The sequence below is a fragment of the Mixophyes fleayi genome, chromosome 12, assembly GCF_038048845.1.
Source record: "Mixophyes fleayi isolate aMixFle1 chromosome 12, aMixFle1.hap1, whole genome shotgun sequence".
NCBI lineage: Eukaryota > Metazoa > Chordata > Amphibia > Anura > Limnodynastidae > Mixophyes > Mixophyes fleayi.
Window position 1 is genome coordinate 13727788 of NC_134413.1, and position 23614 is coordinate 13751401.

Below are 23614 nucleotides of genomic sequence, written 5' to 3' on the forward strand. Positions count from 1 at the left end.
TGTGTTATAATATAAGTTATATGCACATTAGTGAAATATATGGAACAGGTTGAAGGAATCATATCATGTGTGGTATCATAATAAACCTCTTAACATTTGCTACTGTTTGGTTCACTCTGCGAAAGAATCGCAGAGTGCATACACAAGTTATGAATGGTAGGGAATTATGAACTACTTAAGACTAAGGAATCTTGGCGGGAAGAGCAGAGCATACCCCCTGGAGAGATGACCCCCTCCTTTGGATTCCTTAGGATGAACTAGCCAATGATTGACAACCCCTTGGACCTTCCTGAAACCTGGACCAATAGAAGCAAGCTATACCATCTTCATTGTATTACTGTATTTCTGTGTGCATATAAGCAGCAGCTTCACATCTAGTGTTCAGACATCTTGTCCCCATACTTCAAGATTGAATGACTGCACACTGGATCCAGAGCGCCTGCGATAAGTAACGGCTGTACTTATTATTATTTCGCTTGAATTATTCTGCTACTTTTTGAGAATAAATCTTTGTGCTTTGGAAACACAAATCGAGGTTCGACAATCGTTATTGGTTAGCGACAATACGCACTTAACAATGTATATATATATAAAATCTCTGACTCAACGTAACAAAAAAAGCTTACACAACCCATTATCCTGTACAATTTTGTACGTTACCTTTGATTGCTCTGGGAAACCAATAAGAATTACAATGAGGTGATCGGCAACGTGAGAGCCGGCGTCTAGAGGAATCGGCATACATGCTGAGGGGGAGTTCATGCAGACAACACCATGAGTGAGAGACCCCAACAGAAGCCACGACAGCAGCCGGATGTGAGTCACACATTCAATAAACTCTTTAGGGCTGATTGTAGAAAGTAGGAAAGAAAATGCAAAAGAAAGATTTTCAACATTGAAATAATAATTGAGGCATAAATACATTGACACCCCCACTTTACATCCCCTGATTTTACACTTTATGGGTATCTACACCCCCCATTCTCTCACATTTTATATTACTGTACAGAGGATTTTTTTTTATACACACTCAAAGTGTTTAACGCAATAAACAAATGAGGGTGTCGGAAGTTGCCTTTGTGTTTTTTTCCCTTATTTGATTTGAGGTTTGGGCTGTTTTTAGGCAATTCTATAATGTTACAATTTCCTGCCAATTTTTCTTGGTTCCTTGAAAAAATGCATTATTATAGGTTGAAGACATTTTTATGCCTAGATAATGTATTTTATTTACTAATGGTGTATTTTCAGGACAGGCTGGTGTCAAATTCTTTTCTGAGTATGTTTTTCAATTAATGGCACTGGACCTTTATTCCAAACATCTACAACTCTTCCCTAACATTACTCCTATGCTTCCCTATACCAGTTTTAGAGTATCTCTTTGTTCAGGAAATTAACTGACTTTCGTTAAAACAAAGGTCTGCACGCTGGTCTACTCTCTGTCTGTAACCTGGCCTTTGACATGTAATGCTGGCCACATAAGGATGTTATTAGGCATAATGTGGTTGGCCTAGGAGAGTTACAGTATCGGCCTGTGTGTGTGTTCATCTTCTCATTGCACTAAGAGTCCTCCTTGCCATCCCGTAGCTCAGCCTGAGCACCCATTGGCCAGACCTGACTAACACGGCTCCCAACATATATGGCAAAATTAGAAAGAGATCCAGTTGCTCAATGCTGGGGACGACTAGTAGGATTGGGCCATGTGACAAGCCTTAGAAGGTAACGACAAGCTCTCATAATATTTTCCCCCAAGGCTCAAAACAAATCACTAGGAAGATCAACTGTCATGATTGGGGATGGATGATTTGTGATTGGGCATATTATAGTTTGGTTTAAGGGTGAATTACCGATTTAGCCGCTCATGCACAGTAGAGACAATAGACACCAGTCCACGTTATTTTTGTGCCCTTACCCCTGTTGCATGGCTGAAGGTGGGTGGTACAGCCAGGGCAGATATCGAATGACAGCTTTATTGTCCCTGTGGTTTCCTCGTGTTATCTCCATTGCCGCTATCTGGGCGAGGCCGACTTTAAGGTGGCCACCGAACGTGTCTTCGTGCAAGGGTTGGGAGCAGGTCTTCATGTGGCTCTGATGAAGAGAGGAAACAGACCCATCAGACCCACGACACGGAGATGCCAGCTACTTAATGGACAGCGGTATCTACCTGATGGTTCCTACAGTCCTTACCTTCAACTTGGTTAAGGTATGCATATCTGCAATGAAGTCCAAGAGCTCCCCAATATACTGTCGAGTGCACTCCATAGCTGCTGTGCCACACTACACAACAACAAACACAACAGATATCACAACTGTACTATAACATTGCAAGTACTGGTATATTGTCTGTTTCGATATTATTAGTAGTAGTATTATTATTGTTTATATGTAAAGTGACAGCATATATCTATATTTTAAGGATCAATCACATTTCTTGGACAATTCACTTAAACTAAATGAGGCTTCTTACAATTTTTTTCCAATATTAGTCAGAAAACAGACTACACAATGCTGCTCACTGACATTAGAAATCATAGCCTAAGAGATCGATCTCGCCCTCACTTACTGCAACCATAAATTCTATCTGGTCAACATACCGCTTGGAAAGTATAAGCGCCACCCTCAATGATACTCCAATCCAATTCAAAGCTGTCTGGAACCCTTGGACATCCTTTTATGAAGCAGAACCGCCCCTATCTACCGTTTGACATTCTCTTATATTAACTTATTATCTTCATACTTCTTTTTGATTGGAGATGACTGACTAAATATACCAGCCTCTTGTTCCAGTGACCATAGACAAATTAAATTACCTTTTTCTTTTCCCCCTCAGATACCTCCCTTCTCTTCCCCCTCAACCCCCTGTATGTCTCCCCTCACCTACAAGTGTCACTATATTACCCAGGCCGTGGATATCAAGAATCTAAATACCATGAAAATAAGAATTCCAAATTATATATTTCCAGCCTTTCAAGCTAGGATTTCACTGGGAACCACTAAGGACACATCTGTTTGGAGACCATCATTGAAGCTCTCAGTATTACCAGTTTAAATGTTCAAAAGTATCAATTAATATCTCAAACGGAGTTTCAGTATTACAGATTTTCCATTTCTCAACTTATTCTGTTGTCATGAATTTATCCACAATATTCTAGACCCTTGATGGGCAACACTTCAAGGACTGCACACTTGTCCCTTTAAACTTCAAGAGGGCCACATACTACTCTTCTCAACATTAAATTAAAACATTTAATCATAGAAAGATGCACCACTTGCCGTTAGAATAGACCCCCCCCCCCACATGTAATTCAAACTCTTTACTTAGCCCAAAACACCCCTCAGACACCTCACAATACCCCAATACCCAATGCAGACCAATATGCTATTTTGCACCCCAATTTACCCCAAAATGCCTATCGGACCTCCCATGGGGGTTGCAGGTGAAGGCCATGACTGATAGACTGTTGTCCATACCTAATGATATACTGTTTGTCCTATTTAACATAAATGGCAATTGTTCTAGCACTGAGATGACAATTAAATATTACCGCAGGTTACGTAATGAGTTAATAAAGATTTCGGTATTTATGTGTTCAAAGAGCGAACTTGACTTGTAAGAGGATCCCCCTCCTTGGCCTTTCTTGCTAATAAATCTGCAGCTTTACTTTTCGTTTTGATAAGCAGCGCCAGGCTAAGAGCGTATTGGCACCGGCGAGTCTCCTCAGCGTACAGGCATCCAGTTTTATAAGAGAGATTGAATATGTCAAGCGTTTGTCATGGGTTAGGAAGATGAGCAAAATAAAATGAGAGATTATCCTTTTAATGTAACAAAGAATGTTACTGGCACGGCTAAAAGGGCTTCTCATTTCACAGAGAAACATCACACCTCTATAAAACCCCCTTATGAGGGAATCCACACAGATAAAAGGAACTGGTATGAATAATAGGAATATAATAAACACCTGGTGCTAATATATTTATAAACTCCTGTACATAATATCTGTATAAACATTTGGGTCTATCATCATCATAATCTTTATTTATATGGCACCAAATAATCTGCAGTGGCGCACAATCAAAAAACTGAATAAAATAGAGATAAGGGACAAGAGAAACAAGAGATTCAGTGCAAATCTATACAAGAGATTATAGAGAGAGCAACTAGATAAGACACAACTAGAACAAAGGAAACATTACAAAGAGGATGAGGAGATAGGATGAGAGGGCCAAACTTGTGAGAGTTAACATTAAGACGTGGGCAGCACGGTGGCTTAGTGGTTATCTCTTAGTGGTTATCTCTTAGTGGTTATCTCTTAGTGGTTATCTCTTAGTGGTTAGCTGATCGTCTTGGTGTCATCCAGGGAGAGTAAAGGGCGCATCTCGGCAATTGTGTGAAGGGGGAGGCACCAGGAATGGGCAAGGCACCGAATATGGGGACTGAAATTGAGGACGGATTCAATGATGACACCCCCAGGCATCATATGTGAGAGGGCTACACTATCAAGCTTAAGGAAGATCAGAGTAGGGGATGTGACGCTAGGTGGTGGGAAGATGATAAGCTCAGTTTTGGATATGTTGAGATTGAGGAGGTGTCCAGCCATCCAGGTGGAGATAGCAGACAGGCAGTCAGACACACGGGAGAGAAGGGACAGAGATCAGTGGAGGAAAGGTAGATTAAAGTGTCATCGGCATAGAGGTGATATTGGAGGTCAAAGGAGCGGATGAGTTGACCATGAGAGGAGGTGTAAAGAGAGAAAAGTAAAGGGCCAAGAACAGAGCCTTGGGGAACCCAAGACAGACAGATAGAGGGACAGACACCAGAGGAAGAGGCACTGAAGTCTATGTACTAAGCCAAAATAGAGAGGAAATAGAGGCGTACTTCAACTCTATCTTCCATTTCGGCAGCTTTGTGCAGCCATCCTGGTGGAGTTGGGATGGAGCTTTTTATTTTATATGAATAGATTAGATTATAGACTGATAAATATACTTTCCCATAGTTATTTTTATGCGGCTTAGACATTTATATAATTTTCTTTTATTTTTTACATTTTTTTTAAAATGTTTGAACTTTTAATTTTTTTTAACAAGTCAGCCCATCTCAGCCACCGCCTCCCCAAACCCCCATTGTCAACATTAATAGATTCAGTGGGAACTAGCAGCAACTGACATTGCAGTTTCTGTTGGATGCAGGTTACACTGTATCTGTCAGTGCCGACAGATCCCCCTTGCAGCAATTTGTGCTTCCCTACAGAGGGGGAAATCCCCAGGTGTCCCTTTAAGCTGTACATACTTTTCCCTCTTAACACTATGTACTGTACAGCGATCAAATCACCGTAAGTGAAGGTTTCTGGCAATTTCACTGGATCCGAGGTTGTCATTGACAGCTAGGTTGCAGGTCTGGGGTCGAACTCTGCAATGCACCTCTGAGCAAGGCCCACTGGCTGTTGACTTAAATATATCAATGGCAGGGTGTTAAAGAAAACAGACAACATGGAAATTTGCTCTAGGTTATAGGGCAAAGAATTTAACTGCCTACTAAAGCAGCTTAGATGGGAGACGGCCTATAGGAGGTTCTATCGCATTCCTCTTCTGTCCTAGGAAATCCAAAGATCCGTTATTTCAAAGCTGGAAAACGCAGATTACAAATAAAATATAATAAATAATAATAACATTATGAGTACAGGTTACATAGTTAAGTGCAGACACGATGGAGGACATAGAGGAATAGCAAAAACTGGATAAATGGGTAAACAGATGACAAGTTTGAAGGATAAAAGTGAATTGGATTTGGACGCGGCTGTATACGCCCTTACTGTATAGCGACTACGGTAAACCACCCCTTCCCCGCCCAATTTACTCCCCGAAACCGTAGGTAGTAGTGAGTGTCCTTTGCATTCGAAAACGGAGCAGACAGGGCTGCATCCAAGGCCATATGTCCCGGATCTGGGCATAAGAAGAGTGGTTTTTACAGCTGGTATGTGAAGTTAAACACACCGGGTATCCCTCAAACATCCATAGGCAAACCGAGGGGGGGGGGGGGTATCTAGCGCCTGGAAACCCCCCCCAAGCCTGGGGCACTGTATAATTGAGGTGGCTGGCCCCTGCTCCCACTTCACACGGCTCTGCTTGAAAAGGGAGAGCTACATGCACCTAACAGTAGTCCACGCAGCATTGCCCATGTATATTATGGGGATAGGAAGAGTTGGAGAGCAGCCAAGCACTGTCTAAAATGATAGCCACGCCCCCATGCATGCTGGTCACGCCCACTGGCAGCGTGGTGTGGAAACCCCCCCTCTACAAATCCTGCGTTTGCCCCTGACATCATACAACACCACAGTAGTAATCTACATAATTTTATTCTAAATGAACACATATAAGTCTTTGCTATCTTCTGCGCAGCAACCAGCACCATATGTGCTGGTCCGGAATGGGGGCGCCTGCAAAATCTTATACACAGGCCCATTAGTTTTTAAAACGCCCACCTGGAATTTTTTCCTAATACCAGTGCCTCTAGTATGCAATCGAAAAGACACAGATACTGCAGCATTCTAGTACAGTAAAAAGTAAGATGACTGCTGAACGTACGCTTTGAGGAGTGGATAGAAACAGCTACTACAACATGCTCCTTCTGCTTATAGCTCATACTCCTCTAGACAAATGTTTATTTGATTTTATTTGAAATAGAAACATGGTTTTATGTGGAAAGACAGGTCTGCTTTCAAAAGGGCCCTAACATCCTGGCATTACAATAAATACAATTTAGTTGAGTAATTATTTGAACAAGTAATATGCAAGCACCGTTCACGTTATTGACTTCTTAGAATAACACTAGTGGAGCCTGTTTTAATGTAATTAATTGCGCAGACATATATTATCTTTCAAATGAATGCACCAGAGACATGTTGAATATTAGAGCCAAAATCAGTTAAAGGGTTAACCCAGCACTTTTCTCTCCCTCTCTCTCTCTGGCCAAAGTAGAGGTCCTGTTGCCAGACCCTTGCTGGCAATGAAATGGTTAAGTCTTTTTGGCAAGACTTAAATCCCAGCCTCGTATGCAGACTTCTATCTTGTGTTATGTTAATGCAAATCTTCATTGTGCTGAACTGTACCTCGCTTGTCTCTTAGATTGCTATGCCTGTCATTTTTCTGACAGCACAACAAACCGGAGAGTGAGGTGGGTGCCAGAAGCGTCCGAGGATTTCTGCCTTCTTGCCGAATCCTAGAACTTAGTGATAGCTCTAATTCTCCAGTGTAATCGGCTTCTTATACAAAGTATCTGCTCCTGGCATACAAACTGCTGAACTGTGTACTACAGAGGTGGGAAAATTCCTCTGTCTCACATTGATCACATCTATCTGTGCATTGTGATTATGCAGAACCGCCTCCATTATTTCTTATACCGATCATTTACATATAATTAGCTTGTTATATAATTATATGGTGGTAGAAGTGGGGGTGTATACGGGGGTATACCATACAGCCTCTTTTCCTACTGCCTTCATTGTAATACTATCAAATCCCATTCACTTACACATTACCATTACATTTTCCAGTGGCCCCTAGACAGACATATTGTTATCTTATAGAGTTTCCCATATTTATATGCTATAAAGAGCCCGTTAATACAAATATTGCATTTAGGTGCAAAATTTGCACAAAGTCATAACAACCAATGAGAAAATTACTTTCTTTAATGTTCATTTACAAAAGTGCAAAATCCCCTCCCCCAAATTGCACTTTCACTGCCAATATGATCTAATTTAACAACCTTTTACTGTTTTTGCACGTGTGTGCAAATTTAGGTGCATTCATGTGCATAGCGCGCATTCACTCAATTCCTCTATTACATGAAGCAAGATTTTGCACCCGAAAACCCTGTCATATAGGTCCACAGATTCACTTCCCCATACAAGTGTTGCATTGGTGCAAAACTAGAGGAATGGCATCACAAAACAGCATTTGTACTGTTGTAAATGTCCCCGTTTAAAAATTTAGGAATAACATTCATCAGTAACTTGTTTGTTTTTCAAAGAATTTTTAAATATTTTCTTAAGATCATTTTAATAATGTTATTCAAAGAGTTAAGTACACTACTTTGTTTTGTTTATGTTATTACCACTAAATTGTTAAAATATCTAGTTATTTTTTACATACAATGAGTCATTTTACTGAATTATTAAGTAGATTTAAAAAAAAAAATTGATTTTAAAGACTTGTAAACTTTATTAATAGTAGCGCACAGCACATTCACAGGAATCCATTCATCATTTAAAAAAGGTAGGAAAGAAATAAAATGAGTTAATTTTGGATGTAGATAAAAAAAATTAACAATTTATTCACAAACACTTTAGTTATATATGACAGTAATTTGACCATCACCAATTCTTAAGTACGTTCCAACACTATCATGTCAGAAATACCCTTTCTGAATGGGACGTTTCTCTACAATGAGAGTAGTAACAACAATAGTCTAACAAACAATAAAATAAATCTTTCAGTATAATCTCCCTTTGAGTCAAAATAAATGACTAACACATGGGGGTATATTTACTAAACTGTGGATTTGAAAAAGTGGAGATGTTGCCTTTAGCAACCAATCAGATTCTAGCTGTCATTTATTTAGTGCAAAATGACAGCTAGAATCTGATTGGTTGCCATAGGCAACATCTCCACTTTTTCAAACCAGCAGTTTAGTAAATATACCCCATAGTGTATAACTTCACAAAGATACCACCACTAGGGGGCAGGCACGGTACTCACCCCAGGTAACGATGCTATCATCTGCTTGTGGATTATTGTAGATTCAGATAACTTTGTCCCAACATCTGCACAGATAAACTAATAATACAACCATAATTAATACTAAAAGAAATATATACACTCTATGCAATTTCCCTGTTTTCATTCAATATAATGAGCTGGGCTAAAATGCACCATTCTCTACTAAAATCAATAGAATTGAACATTTGCACTAAGAGTAGAATACAGAACAATTAACAGAAGGCAGCAACGGAACTACCGCTACTATGGGGCCTGGCGGTGATGGGTTAGTTCTCCTTTAAGGTGTTTGATATTGTATTTAAATGTACTATATAGCTGCATGCTAACTGTAATTCTGTGTTATCCGTCATTAGCTATAGTCTCAAAAGTAGATTAATGTAAAATGGGTTTTAAAAATGTCTAAGACAAAAAAAAGTCTAACCACAATTAACACAAGATATTTTGAAAAGTATAGTTTTTAAAGTTAAACCGTGGTGAGAACTCATAGTTTGCTATAAGACAGAGAACCAGGGACATCACTGAGGCACAATGGGAGCAGCGATGGAAAAACTATTTTATTTACTTGGAACTGGCGGATCCCCATGATATTGACAAATTACATTCTCAGGAATTATTAGTTTAGCCCACAAAATGGCTGCACCCGCAAGGTCTCAGATAGAATCGTGATAGATGTGACCACTGGGTACTCATGCCCACATCCGATTGGTCCCCTATGGGTCCAGTTAAACTTAAATCTGATTGTCACACTCTTTATCTCACTATATCTATCTGACTGTCACACTGTATTTTACACTGCATCTGTCTGATTGTCATATTCTCTCTCACACTGCATCTATCTGACTGTCACACTCTCTCACTGCATCTATCTGACTGTCATATTCTCTCTCACTGCATCTATCTGACTGTCACACTGTATTTTACACTGCATCTGTCTGACTGTCATATTCTTTCTCACACTGCATATATCTGACTGTCATATTCTCTCTCACTGCATCTATCTGACTGTGACACTCTCACACTGCATCTATCTGACTGTCACACTCTCACACTGCATCTATCGGACTGTCATATTCTTTCTCACACTACATCTATCTGACTGTCATATTCTCTCTCACTGCATCTATCTGACTGTGACACTCTCACACTGCATCTATCTGACTGTCACACTCTCACACTGCATCTATCGGACTGTCATATTCTTTCTCACACTGCATCTGACTGTCATATTCTCTCTCACTGCATCTATCTGACTGTCATATTCTCTCTCACTGCATCTATCTGACTGTCATATTCTCTCTCACTGCATCTATCTGACTGTCACACTGTATTTTACACTGCATCTGTCTGATTGCCATATTCTCTCTCACTGCATCTATCTGACTGTCATATTCTCTCTCACTGCATCTATCTGACTGTCATATTCTCTCTCACTGCATCTGACTGTAATATTCTCTCTCAAACTGCATCTATCTGACTGTCACACTCTTTATCTCACTGCATCTATCTGACTGTCACTCTCTCTCACACTGCCTCTATCTGACTGTCATATTCTCTCTCATAATACATCTCCGATTGTCACACCCCTTACCTCACTGCATCTACCTGACTGTCACACTCTCTGGCACAACATTTATCACAGTCACACTCTCACACTGCATCTATCTGACTGTCATATTCTCTCTCACACTGCATCTATTTGATCTGATTGTCATACCCTTTATATCATTACCTCTATCCAACTGTCACACTGTCTCTCACACTGCATCTGTCCGACTGTCATATTATCTCTCACACTGCATCTCTCTGCTTGTCACACCCTTTATCCGACTGTCACTCTCTCTCACGCTACATCTGTCCAACTGTCATATTCTCTCTCACAATACATCTCTCCGAATGTCACACCCTTTACCTCACTGCATCTGTCTGACTGTCACATATTCTCTCACACTGCATCTGTCTGACTGTCACATATTCTCTCACACTGCATCTATCTGACTGTCACACTCTCACACTGCATCTATCTGACTGTCACACTCTCACACTGCATCTATCTGACTGTCACACTCTCTCTCACACTGCATCTGTCCAACTGTCATATTCTTTCTCACACTGCATCTATCTGACTGTCACATATTCTCTCACACTGCATCTGTCTGACTGTCACATACTCTCTCACACTACATTTATCTGATGTGACTGACACACCCTTATATCATTACCTCTATCCGACTGTCACACTCAGATATTGGGTGCCATAATGGTTGAGGTTAAGTGCATCCATCACCTACACACAGTGCAGGCAGCCATTTTGTGGGCTTAGCCATTATTTATGGTGGTGCCACCTTTCCATTCACTGACCTCCCTGAGGCACGAGGCTCTAGTTCTTAGTGAACCAATATGCTAACTAAATATTGGTTAATTCCACAGAAAGCTGCCTCTACTGTGCATTCACTTTAATTCAGTAACTTGTGTAAGTAGGTCAGATTTGCTTAAAATAGGCTGATGAGCTCACCTGCAACACAGATCCTTAACGCAGGTCCTTTAATTGAATGAAAAGGTTTAGCGCATAACTGCCGGCACTGGGGAGATTCATTGATTAAATGGGCCATTTACTTCTCATTGTAATTACCTCCCCTCATCTCTCCCAGTGTAAATCCTGAAAGCATTTTACCTGAACTAGCAGCAAGAGGTTTGTGTCCGGCAATGGAGATTTTAATTTCAAAGCTTGCAGAAGGTCTAATATAACGCTGCGGGTCAAATAGAACTTGTCTCTTTCCTGCAAAACAGCATTAGAAAAATATTGTCAATCATCAATCCGCATATTACTATCAATGTCTGTCAGGTTTCTTCTCCAAATCAGAGGAGACAGGAAAATACATCATTCTTTGTATTGCAATATCCATTGACTGAAAAAACACTTTCAATAGAGAAGCATCTACTGTATATCATATGCATTTATGATATGACACTTTAAAATCACTAGTCCATCTTAAATATATACATGTGTGTAAGGAACATTCCAGAGGTTTAGATATGCAACTTTAAAAACCAGTGCCCTCGTTGGAAAACAAAAACAACGCCCCAGAACTGCAAGGCAGCCATGCTAACCGCTGTGCCACCTGTGTCAGGGACTCCTGTATCAAGGAATATATTTATCTACATTTTGAAAATCAAAAACTCTGTAAACAATGGAAGCAGCCAACTTTTGAATATGAATGAGAAAGCAGTCTATTATATTACTAAGAGACAGTGACTTCACTGAGAGACTTCATGACCGATATCTATGAGGCAGGACTAATATTCATGAGGCCTGACCAATATTCATAAGGCAGGACTAATATTCATGAGACATAGCAATATTTCATGAGGTAGGACTAATATTCATGAGACATAACCAATATTCATGAGGCATGACCAATATTCATGAGGCAGGACCAATATTCATGAGGCATGACTAATTTTCATGTTTCCGGACCAATATTCATGAGGCAGGACTAATATTCATGAAACATAACCAATATTTTATGAGGAAGGACTAATATTCATGAGACATAACCAATATTTCATGAGGCATGACCAATATTCATGAGGCATGACCAATATTCATGAGACATGACTAATTTTCATGAGGCATGACTAATTTTAATGTGGCCTGACCAATATTCATGAGGCAGGACTAATATTCATGAGAAATAACCAATATTCATTAGACATAACCAATATTTCATGAGGAAGGTCTAATATTCATGAGACATAACCAATATTTCATGAGGAAGGCCTAATATTCATGAGACATAACCAATTTTCATGTGGCCTGACCAATATTCATGAGGAAGGACTAATATTCATGAGACATAACCAATATTCATGAGACAAGACTAATATTCATGAGGCAATGGATCCTAGCAAATTTATAGGCTACATTCTAATGAACATTGATTCAGATAACACAATGGCTACCTCCAGTTACATTCTCATGAAGCCCAGTTACCTTTTTTTCCAACCATTGTATTGGTTTGTGCTACTCTAGAAGAGGTTGAATATTTATAATACATGACTTAATCCTAAATTATGATACAATAAGACTAAAACAACGATCCCTCTGTTATATTTTATTTACTGGAAACTTTTCCATTGTTGGCCGGAGTAACAATGAAACCTTTAAACATAAGATGAAGCAGCAAAGCTCAGAAAATCCCGGCTTTGCAGCACTTGAAACAATAGCGCAGCCATCCATCAGTCTCAGGATTGTTCATTAATTACAAAGAATGGGCGACGGTCAGCAGACACCATCCATCTCGTTTAATAACAGGCAAACAAGAATCTCAGTTATATTAACCCTTACAGAGCGGTGGGAGACTTTACTCAGTGCCTCATAGATTGCATACAGGGGTGACATACACCTCTTTGATGATGTTTAATCCATTCAACTTTGTTATATTTAGGCATCTAGCATAAATCTGGAAATACAGTGGTATGCTTGACATAAATGTGAGCTTTCGTGTTGTCTGCATAAGTGGGCCGTAAGAGTTGTTATCATGCTATAACATAAGCTTAGATGTCATTGACATCACAACCTTTACGAGAGAATGTAAATGCATTCTATAGTATTAGAGGATTCTGTGCATAACTTCCAACCTGACTCTTTCTCTCACTGATCTAATACTCTACTTCTGCTTTTCACACTAATTTTCCAAGACCAATCGCCTAAGCTGACAAAACAAGTGTGAAAAGCAGAAGTTGAGTATTAGGTCATACAGTGGGAAGAGGATAAGGAGTGGAGGTATGTACAATGGCAGTACAGGCGTATACAAGATTTAGGGAGACTTGTCGGTTAGCCTGAATACCAGAATGGTAAGCTTTTGGGTCCAGGTTTTACTTAGGACAAACTTTAATCTCTTAATAGCATTATTCACAAACAATGTCCTGAATCAGGAAAATAAAACCAATTTTTGTCCCCGCCGAGGGACTCAGAAGAAGTCAGATCAATAGTATTGACCAGCTTGTACATTAACATAATTTCCAATTAGTCAGGACACTTTAAACTTGCTGACACGCCTTGGATTACACATCGATTTTCACTTCTTTTTTTTTAACCTGAGCACTTGTCCTTGCAAATGAACAAGACGTAGGAAGCTTTGATGGAGAGGTGTCATATATTGAATACCAACAGTAAGGGTTTATGTTTTGAAAGTGTATATAATATGGTGATATAACAGGAATGATCCTTTTTCTTGTTATGTGCTCTTTAAATCATTAAGGAAAGTAGGGCAAAAAAAAGGAGTAAATGTTCTCCGGGACAAACCATGTTACAATGCAAGGGGTGCAAATTAGTTTATTATTTCGCACATAAGGTAAATACTAGCTGTTTTTTTTATGTAGCACACAAATACTTAATAGCTTTATTTTTACCTACCCCAACTATAAATCTGTCCCCACATTTTAAATTTACCTCCCCCTCCAATGCAACATGGTTTTGCCCAGGTGCAAAGTTACTCATTTTTTATGCTTTGCTCTCCTTAATGACTCAGGCCCAATGCGTTTATTATAACTTATATTATTATTGCTGCCGCTCAGCCCTATAATCATGGAATGATGATAAGGGCCCTATCTATGTTAGGGAAATTAAATTGCAAGCTCCACTGGGGCAGAGACCAATGTAAAGGAATAAGCATTCTCTAATTGTGCTACAATGTGAAATATTTTGGCATGACATAAAGCATAATAATAATAAAAGCAATAATACTGGAACGTGTTTATTAATTAGAATAAGGTGGTCTACATGAAACAAGAACTATACAGTAACCAGTGGATCTCATACTTCCCCACATTTAGAATCCTGAAAGCGGGATAAAATAAACCCCGCCTGTTCTGTCCAAACACCACCTGTAATTGGGTGAATCTTTTCTGTTAAACCCCGCCCCTTCTGCATCATGCGAATTAGGATATCGCGAAAAAATCGAGACAGTTGGGGCATCACAGTATTATTAGAAATATAACAACAACATATGCAAACCTACGGGGGGATTCCTAGTGCCTGGAAACCCCCCTCCAAGCCTGAGACACTGTATAATTGAGGTGGCTGGACCCTGACCCCGCTTCACATGGCTCTGCTCACACGGCCTAACAGTAGTGCACGCAGCATTGCCCATGTATATTCTGGGGATAGTAAGAATTGGAGAGCAGTCAAGCGCTGTCTAAAATTATAGCCACGCCCCCATGCATGCTGGTCACGCCCACTGGCGGCGTGGTGTGGAAACCCCCCTCTACAAATCCTGCGTTTGCCCCTGAACAACAACTGTCAGTCTGTTATATTTCTGTTGTCTATTATACAGCAAATAATATCAGAGTTAATAACAGCTTGTCACCCTGTGCATTCATATACTGCGCTGTACCCCAAATGTCTCCAAATAGCAAGTAGCTATCTTTATTCGGCAAGGCTTCTACTTTCCTTTTGAGTGAATAAGCCCCCATACATGCAGCTCTAGTCACAGCCAATCACAACTTCACCTGTCTTCACTAATACCCGAGGCCAGAAGCCACCACCAGCGATGGAGCCCATGTGCCATAGAGCGCAACAGAACCAAGAACTACCAAGTTATTTAACTCCATATGTGAGAGAGAGGAAACATACATGTAACGAAATTGTAGCATGACGATTTTTGTCCATGGGATTATTGAATATTGCATCATTATACAAGGCTACATTACAGCCACTGAGAACTGGGACAACTAACCTATATGAAATTGCCATCGGTGTGACCTACCTTGGTGAACGCCCGGTAACACAGGCCACAGAGCTCGACAAGATACGCCAGGGTGAACACCCCATTCTGAATGACAAAACTCAGGAGTTTGGAGAACGGTTCTAGCAGACTCTGTAATAAGAGAATTAATGCTCAGTATCTTTCTGGAAATAGCATTAACCTCAGTCACAGGACCTAGTTGTAGCACATATTGATGAATATGGGTATGGTGGATTGATACTGTGTCTAATTTTGTCTAAATTTTTGGCCCAGGAATGCTGGAAGGGAGGCGACAAAAAATGACCGTAAATGGATCAACAGGCACCGAGGAACCAAAATTAAAAACTGTTCAAATTATACATACATTATATGTCATTGCATGTAATATAGAATACATAGGTCTATTCATATTATAATTCCATATAAAACCTGTTAATGTGGTCTCACCATATTTGTAAATAGGTTCTGGGTTACCAATCTTTCTACCTCCCCCGTAAACCTTGGTGATGCCATCTATGAGGTTTCTACAGAGGCAGAGCCACTGGGTCTAGTGAGTCTCCCTACAATCTGTCCTACTGTTAGACCGCTAAATGGCGGGTTTGATAAAGTGGAGATGTTGCCTATAGCAACCAATCAGATTCCAGCTGTCATTTTGTAGAATGTACTAAATAAATTACAGCTAGAATCTGATTGGTTGCTATAGGCAACATCTCCACTTTTTAAACCCGAAGATTATTAAATATATCCCCATGAGTTAACACAGCTAACATTAGCTTAGATGTCAGTGACACATATGTTGAGTACATTGAAAGTAAAAAAAAATAATAATAATTCTGAATGGAAATTAAAATGCGTAAAAACACACACGACCATTTTTATATTATATTTATTATGACACTCAGTCAGCCTAATCTGTAATAAAGTACATATAATATCAGGGCCAGTGGAACACGGAACGCACAATAAGCCCCCACCTGTACCGCCAGCCCACCTGTACCGCCAGCCCACCTGTGCTGAAAAATATATATTTTTAGGCTCAGACACCTACCCCCTTGACATCCAAGTCCCCACTCTAAACAGAGAAGGGATCTGAATAGGCTCCGGGGTATGCGGTAGAGGCAGAGGCGCAAACTCCGTCAGGGGGAGGGGCTCTGGAGATGCCAGCGATGGCATCAGCGTATTGCCGATCCCCATACCAAAATGAAACCGAAAAAAGTGGTGCTGAGGGGCAAAAAGTATTACATACAGTATATTCTCTTTAAAATACAATATTATCTATATCCAGATTAATCTATATGTTTTACATTTTATTTATGCTTATAACTGTTCATTTCAATGTATGCACATATCTCTGGTATCTTTAGACTATACTACAATGTTACTCTATATTGTGCATGGTATGGCAATATAAGCCATCCTATACATTACGGGGCCCGGATAAGCGCAATTTAGGGCCCGAATGTACTTGTAAAATGAGCGCCGCAAAACTGAGTTCTTTTTTCGTTATTTTGCGCAGCGAGTATCTTTCAATATCTTTTTGGTCAAATTAAGGTCAGAAATGGCCATGAAGAGCACTAAGGTTATTGCACCAAGAATAGAGGTTTTTTTTTATGACTTAACTACACTTTGCTTCCCCATAATACCTGTTAGCAGAGAGGGGTACCTTTGTGTCAGTGGCGGAACTACCACCGAGGCAGCAGGTGCGGTGCACCGGGGCCCACTGTGATAATGGGGCCCACTGTGATAATGGGGCCCGCTGCACAGGGAACTAGTGAGCTGTGGGCGCCAGTTCCCTCCACCCCGCTTCCCTGTACCGGGGCCCAATGTGATAACGGGGCCCGCTGCATGAGGAACTAGTGAGCTGTGGGCCCCAGTTCCCTCCTCGCCCCACACCGGGGCCCATTGTGATAATGGGGCCCGCTGCACGAGGAACTAGTGAACTATGGGCCCCAGTTCCCTCCTCCCTGTACCGGGGCCCATTGTGATAATGGGGCCCACTGCAGAGCAAACTAGTGAGCTCTGGGCCCCAGTTCCCTCTACCCCGCTTCCCTGCACTGTGGCCCACTGTGATAATGGGGCACGCTGCATGGGTAACTAGTGAGCTGTGGGTCCCAGTACCCTCCTCCCTGCACTGGGGCCCTTTGTGATAATGGGGCCCGCTGCACAGGAACTAGTGAGCCATGGGCCCCAGTTCCATCCTCCCTACACCAGGGCCCACAGCTCGCTAGTTCCGACCCTCTGCTTTATTTCACCATCAACACGCAAGAAAACTCAACAGCAAATCAAAAATATCAATCAAATATCAGAAGTAAGTCACATGACTGTGCCCACTTACCCGGGTGGCGTTAGATGTTGGGATCTTCAAAAGACAAATCATTATCCGCAGACTGGAATCTAAGGTGCACTGTGGAGAAGATTAGAGACTCTATAACATAACCCGCAAGATTGTGTCTTTAAATCTGATCAGCGGTCAGCAGGAAGGATTGTAAATGTAAAAGATTTAAGTAAGATAAAAAGGATTTTCAGGGGCACAGATATACATACCCTTTTTTTTGTCATCACATAATATTTTTGTTATAGGCATAGAATATTCATACTATACACACAAGAATGGTGTAACATTGTAACAATTGCTTATCATAGAAGGGGGGCTCTTCATCACCACCTGGAGGTCGTAATTGGCAGTGCAGCATTAGTTTTATTGTTAGTACTGTTCTTTAGAGCAATAAGTATTTATAATGCCCCCCTAAACAGACCAGTGGAGGAACCGAGCTCTGTACCTTAAGTGGAAGGACAGAAGGCAGTTTTGTGAAGAAAGTCTGGAACTGGTTACAGATGGTGGTCCACAGATTACTGGGGGAATCCATGGGTAAGGCCTCCATAAACGTAGCAATGTTCTCCAAGCAGCGCAGCATTGTACCACCCGCTGGCAGATTCTTCTTGTTGTTCAACCCCTGAGGAACAAAACACACGTCAGCTTGTATCTTGTATCTTACATGTTATATATATGGTATGTAGTATATTTATATATATGTATGTTGTATCTTACATGTTATATATATGGTATGTAGTATATTTATATATATGTATGTTGTATCTTACATGTTATATATATGGTATGTAGTATATTTATATATATGTATGTTGTATCTTATATTCATTTATATGGTATGTAGTATATTTATATATATATGTTGTATCTTATATTTATATATATGGTATGTAGTATATTTTATATATATATGTTATGTCTTATATTTATATATATGGTATGTAGTATATTTTATATATATATATGTTATATCTTATATTTATATTTATATATATATATATATATATATGGTATGTAGTAGTATATTTTTATCTTTTTATTTATGTTTTTACTTATGATACTCCATATGTTACAAAAGAACTGTTACACAATAGTTATTTTACCCACTGGGACATCCCACCAACCAGCATGAAGTGATACTTGGCTTTAAAAACTGAAACATCACTTCCATCGAAAGCAACATTATTAATAATGATTATTCCATTCCCTTTTTACTTGGCACCTACCTCCAGCAGTTGGCTCAGGGCAGCGAAGGAGCTGAGCTCGTTGAAATCCATCAGAGACACCGCTAAGGTTCGTAGAAAGCTGCTGTCTGTAAAACGGGAAATGACAACATGCCCAGTGATGAGAGTGACGCTCCAGGACAGAGATGTGGTCCTGAGAACGCGCTCGTTCTGGACACTGACCTTTTATATTGCTCTGGAATAACTGCGAGAAGATGCCATTGGGCGCCAGCTGGTGAAAAACACAGCGAAGAAATTGCTTGGCCACCCCGGCCACATTCCCAGGAATCATCATACTGCGGAGGAGGCAAAAGTGAGAAGTATGATACAATCCATATTGAAACATAATAATTACTATATAGTGTAATTAAAGTATAATGCCAGTGAAGGTATAATGGTCTTTAAAATCCATCTGTATTATGAGCATGCCCAGTGGTCAGGTCATGTTGGAGGTGTAGTGTCCTATGTCTGTATAGAATGTAATAGAATTGTATTATGATCATGTCCAGTGGTCAGGTCATGTTGGGGGTGTAGTGTCCTATGTCTGTATACAGTGTAATAGAATTGTATTATGATCATGCCCAGTGGTCAGGTCATGTTGGGGGTGTAGTGTCCTATGTCTGTATACAGTGTAATAGAATTGTATTATGATCATGTCCAGTGGTCAGGTCATGTTGGGGGTGTAGTGTCCCATGTCTGTATACAGTGTAATAGAAGTGTATTATGATCATGTCCAGTGGTCAGGTCATGTTGGGGGTGTAGTGTCCTATATCTGTATACAGTGTAATAGAATTGTATTATGATCATGTCCAGTGGTCAGGTCATGTTGGAGGTGTAGTGTCCTATGTCTGTATAGAGTGTAATAGAATTGTATTATGATCATGTCCAGTGGTCAGGTCATGTTGGAGGTGTAGTGTCCTATGTCTGTATAGAGTGTAATAGAATTGTATTATGATCATGTCCAGTGGTCAGGTCATATTGGAGGTGTAGTGTCCTATGTCTGTATACAGTGTAATAGAATTGTATTATGATCATGTCCAGTGGTCAGGTCATGTTGGGGGTGTAGTGTCCTATGTCTATATAGAGTGTAATAGAATTGTATTATGATCACGTCCAGTGGTCAGATTATGCTGGGGGTGCAGTGTCCTATGTCTGTATAGAGTGTAATAGAATTGTATTATGATCATGTCCATTGGTCAGGTCATGTTGGGGGTGTAGTGTCCTATGTCTGTATAGAGTGTAATAGAATTGTATTATGATCGTGTCCAGTGATCAGGTCATGTTGGAGGTATATTGTCCTATGTCTGTATACAGTGTAATAGAATTGTATTATGATCATGTCCAGTGGTCAGGTCATGTTGGAGGTGTAGTGTCCTATGTCTGTATACAGTGTAATAGAATTGTATTATGATCATGTCCAGTGGTCAGGTCATGTTGGAGGTGTAGTGTCCTATGTCTGTATACAGTGTAATAGAATTGTATTATGATCATGTCCAGTGGTCAGGTCATGTTGGAGGTGTGGTGTCCTATGTCTGTATACAGTGTAATATAATTGTATTATGATCATGTCCAGTGGTCAGGTCATGTTGGGGGTGTAGTGTCCTATGTCTGTATACAGTGTAATAGAATTGTATTATGATCATGTCCAGTGGTCAGGTCATGTTGGGGGTGTAGTGTCCTTTGTCTGTATACAGTGTAATAGAATTGTATTATGGGTATGTCCAGTGGTCAGGTTATGTAATAATTATTATTATCTTTTATTTAATAATAAATGTGAAATTCCATTTATATCAGTAATTTACATAAAGTAGTATTAATGATACATAGAAGTACATCATCAAAACCTTTTATTTAACATGTCCATAAACCAGACACTATAAAATAATTAATAACAGCTAATTAGGAGATGTGCCTGATGTATCTCTCCTCTTTGACTCTTTCTGATGTAACCATCAGGGATAATAACTAATCAGATATTTCAGTTTTAATTACTTTCATTGCATCATGACACCAAAAATGTCATCCAGACCCAAGAGGAAGATTATAGTCTTTGTCTTTGGTTGAGTTTTGCTATATAAATCTGTCAGGGGATTTAATTAAATTAAACATTTATTGCTTTATTTTGACTGAAATCTACAAGAACGTTGTGTTGCATGATGTCATCAGACATTGTGGCGCATTGACAAATGTTTTTGAGTTTAAGCTCTCTGCAGGATGCGCTTCCTGTGACCTTGTACCTCTGACGGTCTGCTAGCAGTACATGGTGACACTATGGAATGCTGGACACCAGGGGGTAAATGTATTAATCTGCGGGTTCTTCAACACCCGCGTGTTCAGCCTCTTCCGCGATTAAATTTCAAGCGGCGCTGCATTGTAAAGGGAAGTTAACCCTTTACAATGCAGCGCCGCTTGAAATGTAATCGCGGAAGAGGCTGAACACGCGGGTGTTGAAGAACCCGCAGATTGATACATTTACCCCCAGGTCTTTGCAGAGCTCCCCTAGTGGTAGAAGTATGCACATGCAGGAGCTTGCAGAAACTGTTACATTATCATCATCATCATCATCATCACCATTTATTTTTATAGCGCCAGTGATTCCACAGCGCTGTACAGAGAACTCATTCACATCAGTCCCTGTCCCATTGGATCTTACAGCCTAAATTCCCTAATATACACACACAGACAGAGAAATATTTTTTTTTATAGCAGCCAATTAACCTACCAGTATGTTTTTGGAGTGTGGGAGGAAACCGGAGCACCCAGATGAAACCCAGACAAACACTGGGAGAACATACAAACTCCACACAGATAATGCCATGGTCGAGAATTGAACTCATGACCCCAATGCTGTGAGGCAGAAGTGCTAACCACTGAGCCACCTAGAAATTATTCCACAAGTGCATACGTGATAGTGGGCTTGCAGTGACGGAGAGAGTATATGTCAATATATTAACTATAGTGATCAGTGTGAGTGCAAGAATCGACAGATACATTGACCACTCTCATTTAGATGAAAACACTAAATAAACTTAAGAAAACTAGTAAACAAAGGGCAAGATGTTCAAATGATACGAGCAATTCATGTTTGGACTTCTCCTATAAATATAAGTATCTTTTAAGTATGAGATCTATGCATCTCCTACTACCACAGGTTTGCCCATATTACCTTTCTGCTTGGCTTGAGAAGCTTGTACTGCATGCCAACCTAAGGGAAATCAAAGAGATATTTTGAAATAAAAACAACAGAATGAATTAGCCAGAAAAATATCCTTTAGATAATAATGGTCAACCTAAAAGTGCCACAAAGAGACGGTCTTGTATCTTATGCTCATCAATCGTGGTGAGGATATAATAAATTGTGCATTTTGCATTGGAGGGGGAAGCAAATTTATAATGTGGGACAGATTTATAGTTGCGGTAGAGCATGTCTTAGATCAAATTTAAATTTCAGTGTAAAAATAAAGCTATCAAATATGTGTGCGCTACATGAAAAAACAGACAGTATTTTCCTTATGTGCAAAATAATAAACTAATTTGCACCCCTTGCATTGTAACATGGTTTTGTCCAGGAGCAAATGTACTCCTTTATTTGCCTTACTTTCCTTAATGAATCAGGCTCAGGGTGTTTACTGTAGGAAAATGCTTTACTACGCTATGGTTTATCAGCGTAGATAAAATATTAAAGCGATTGTGCTAACCAGACTGAGTGTTCTAGAACTGTACAAGACTATATAAGTTTTACGGACACTCCAGAACTATATAATACCTTCCCACCGACTGCATGATGTCTAGCAGCAGAGGAGCAGCCAAATCTGGACTCAGGTGAATAAATGTCAGGAGGACGACAATAGCCAAGCCTAGGGTTTCCTCGTCGTACTCTTCTAGAATGGCTCCACAATCGTGGCACCTGAAAGATACAGATCAAATATGTTACCTAGGAGACTGCAAGCCTGGCAGACTAAGGCTTCTGTGCTTTACAGATACCCTCAGCTTTCAGAATCCAGCAAGATAACTGTCAGCAAAGGAATGGGACAGAAAATGTACTGGACAAATATAAACATCTCAAATATTTAGCTCGGTAATACGCCGTCTGCGATATGTAATAATGTCCAACAGTTGATCTGTTTTCTGTAATTTCCTTAATTACAGAGGGAGGCCCAACTTTTCTTTTTACAACAGTTAAAATCTGTTTTTCAATACTCAAAGCTTTCAACATTATTCAGCTTGTGACCCTGACTAACTCTCAAATTATCTTACAAACCCATAATTAATATTTTTAATAAAGAATGTATTACCATGTAGTAATTTCACTATTGTCTACAAGTATATTATTTTACAAAAATATAAAGGGAGATTAGGCATGTGTACACAATAACATTAAAATATGAATAATAATCAAGTGCCTGATTCATTAAAGATCTTAACTTAAGAAACTTCTTATTTAAGTCTCCTGGACAAAACCATGTTACAATGCAAGGGGTGCAAATTAGTTTTCTGTTTTGCACATAAGTTAAATACTGACTGTTTTTTCAGGTAGC

The 23614-nt window shown here is 39.9% G+C and overlaps 1 protein-coding gene across 5 annotated transcripts in view; it reads right to left on the reverse strand.

Annotated features, from left to right (window-relative positions):
• The window catches only part of UNC79 (unc-79 subunit of NALCN channel complex), a 112116-nt gene that overhangs the window by 13152 nt on the left and 75350 nt on the right, over window positions 1-23614 (reverse strand). For all 5 annotated transcript variants that reach the window (XM_075192890.1, XM_075192889.1, XM_075192888.1 and 2 more), the window contains 12 exons: window positions 22843-22983; window positions 22243-22281; window positions 19260-19372; window positions 19080-19165; window positions 18302-18475; window positions 17857-17925; window positions 15543-15653; window positions 11447-11551; window positions 8755-8832; window positions 2185-2274; window positions 1910-2085; window positions 661-847 (listed from right to left, as the gene is read on the reverse strand). In XM_075192890.1, the coding sequence (XP_075048991.1) occupies window positions 661-847; window positions 1910-2085; window positions 2185-2274; window positions 8755-8832; window positions 11447-11551; window positions 15543-15653; window positions 17857-17925; window positions 18302-18475; window positions 19080-19165; window positions 19260-19372; window positions 22243-22281; window positions 22843-22983 (1369 nt within the window). The remainder of the gene's footprint in view (window positions 1-660; window positions 848-1909; window positions 2086-2184; window positions 2275-8754; window positions 8833-11446; window positions 11552-15542; window positions 15654-17856; window positions 17926-18301; window positions 18476-19079; window positions 19166-19259; window positions 19373-22242; window positions 22282-22842; window positions 22984-23614) is intronic.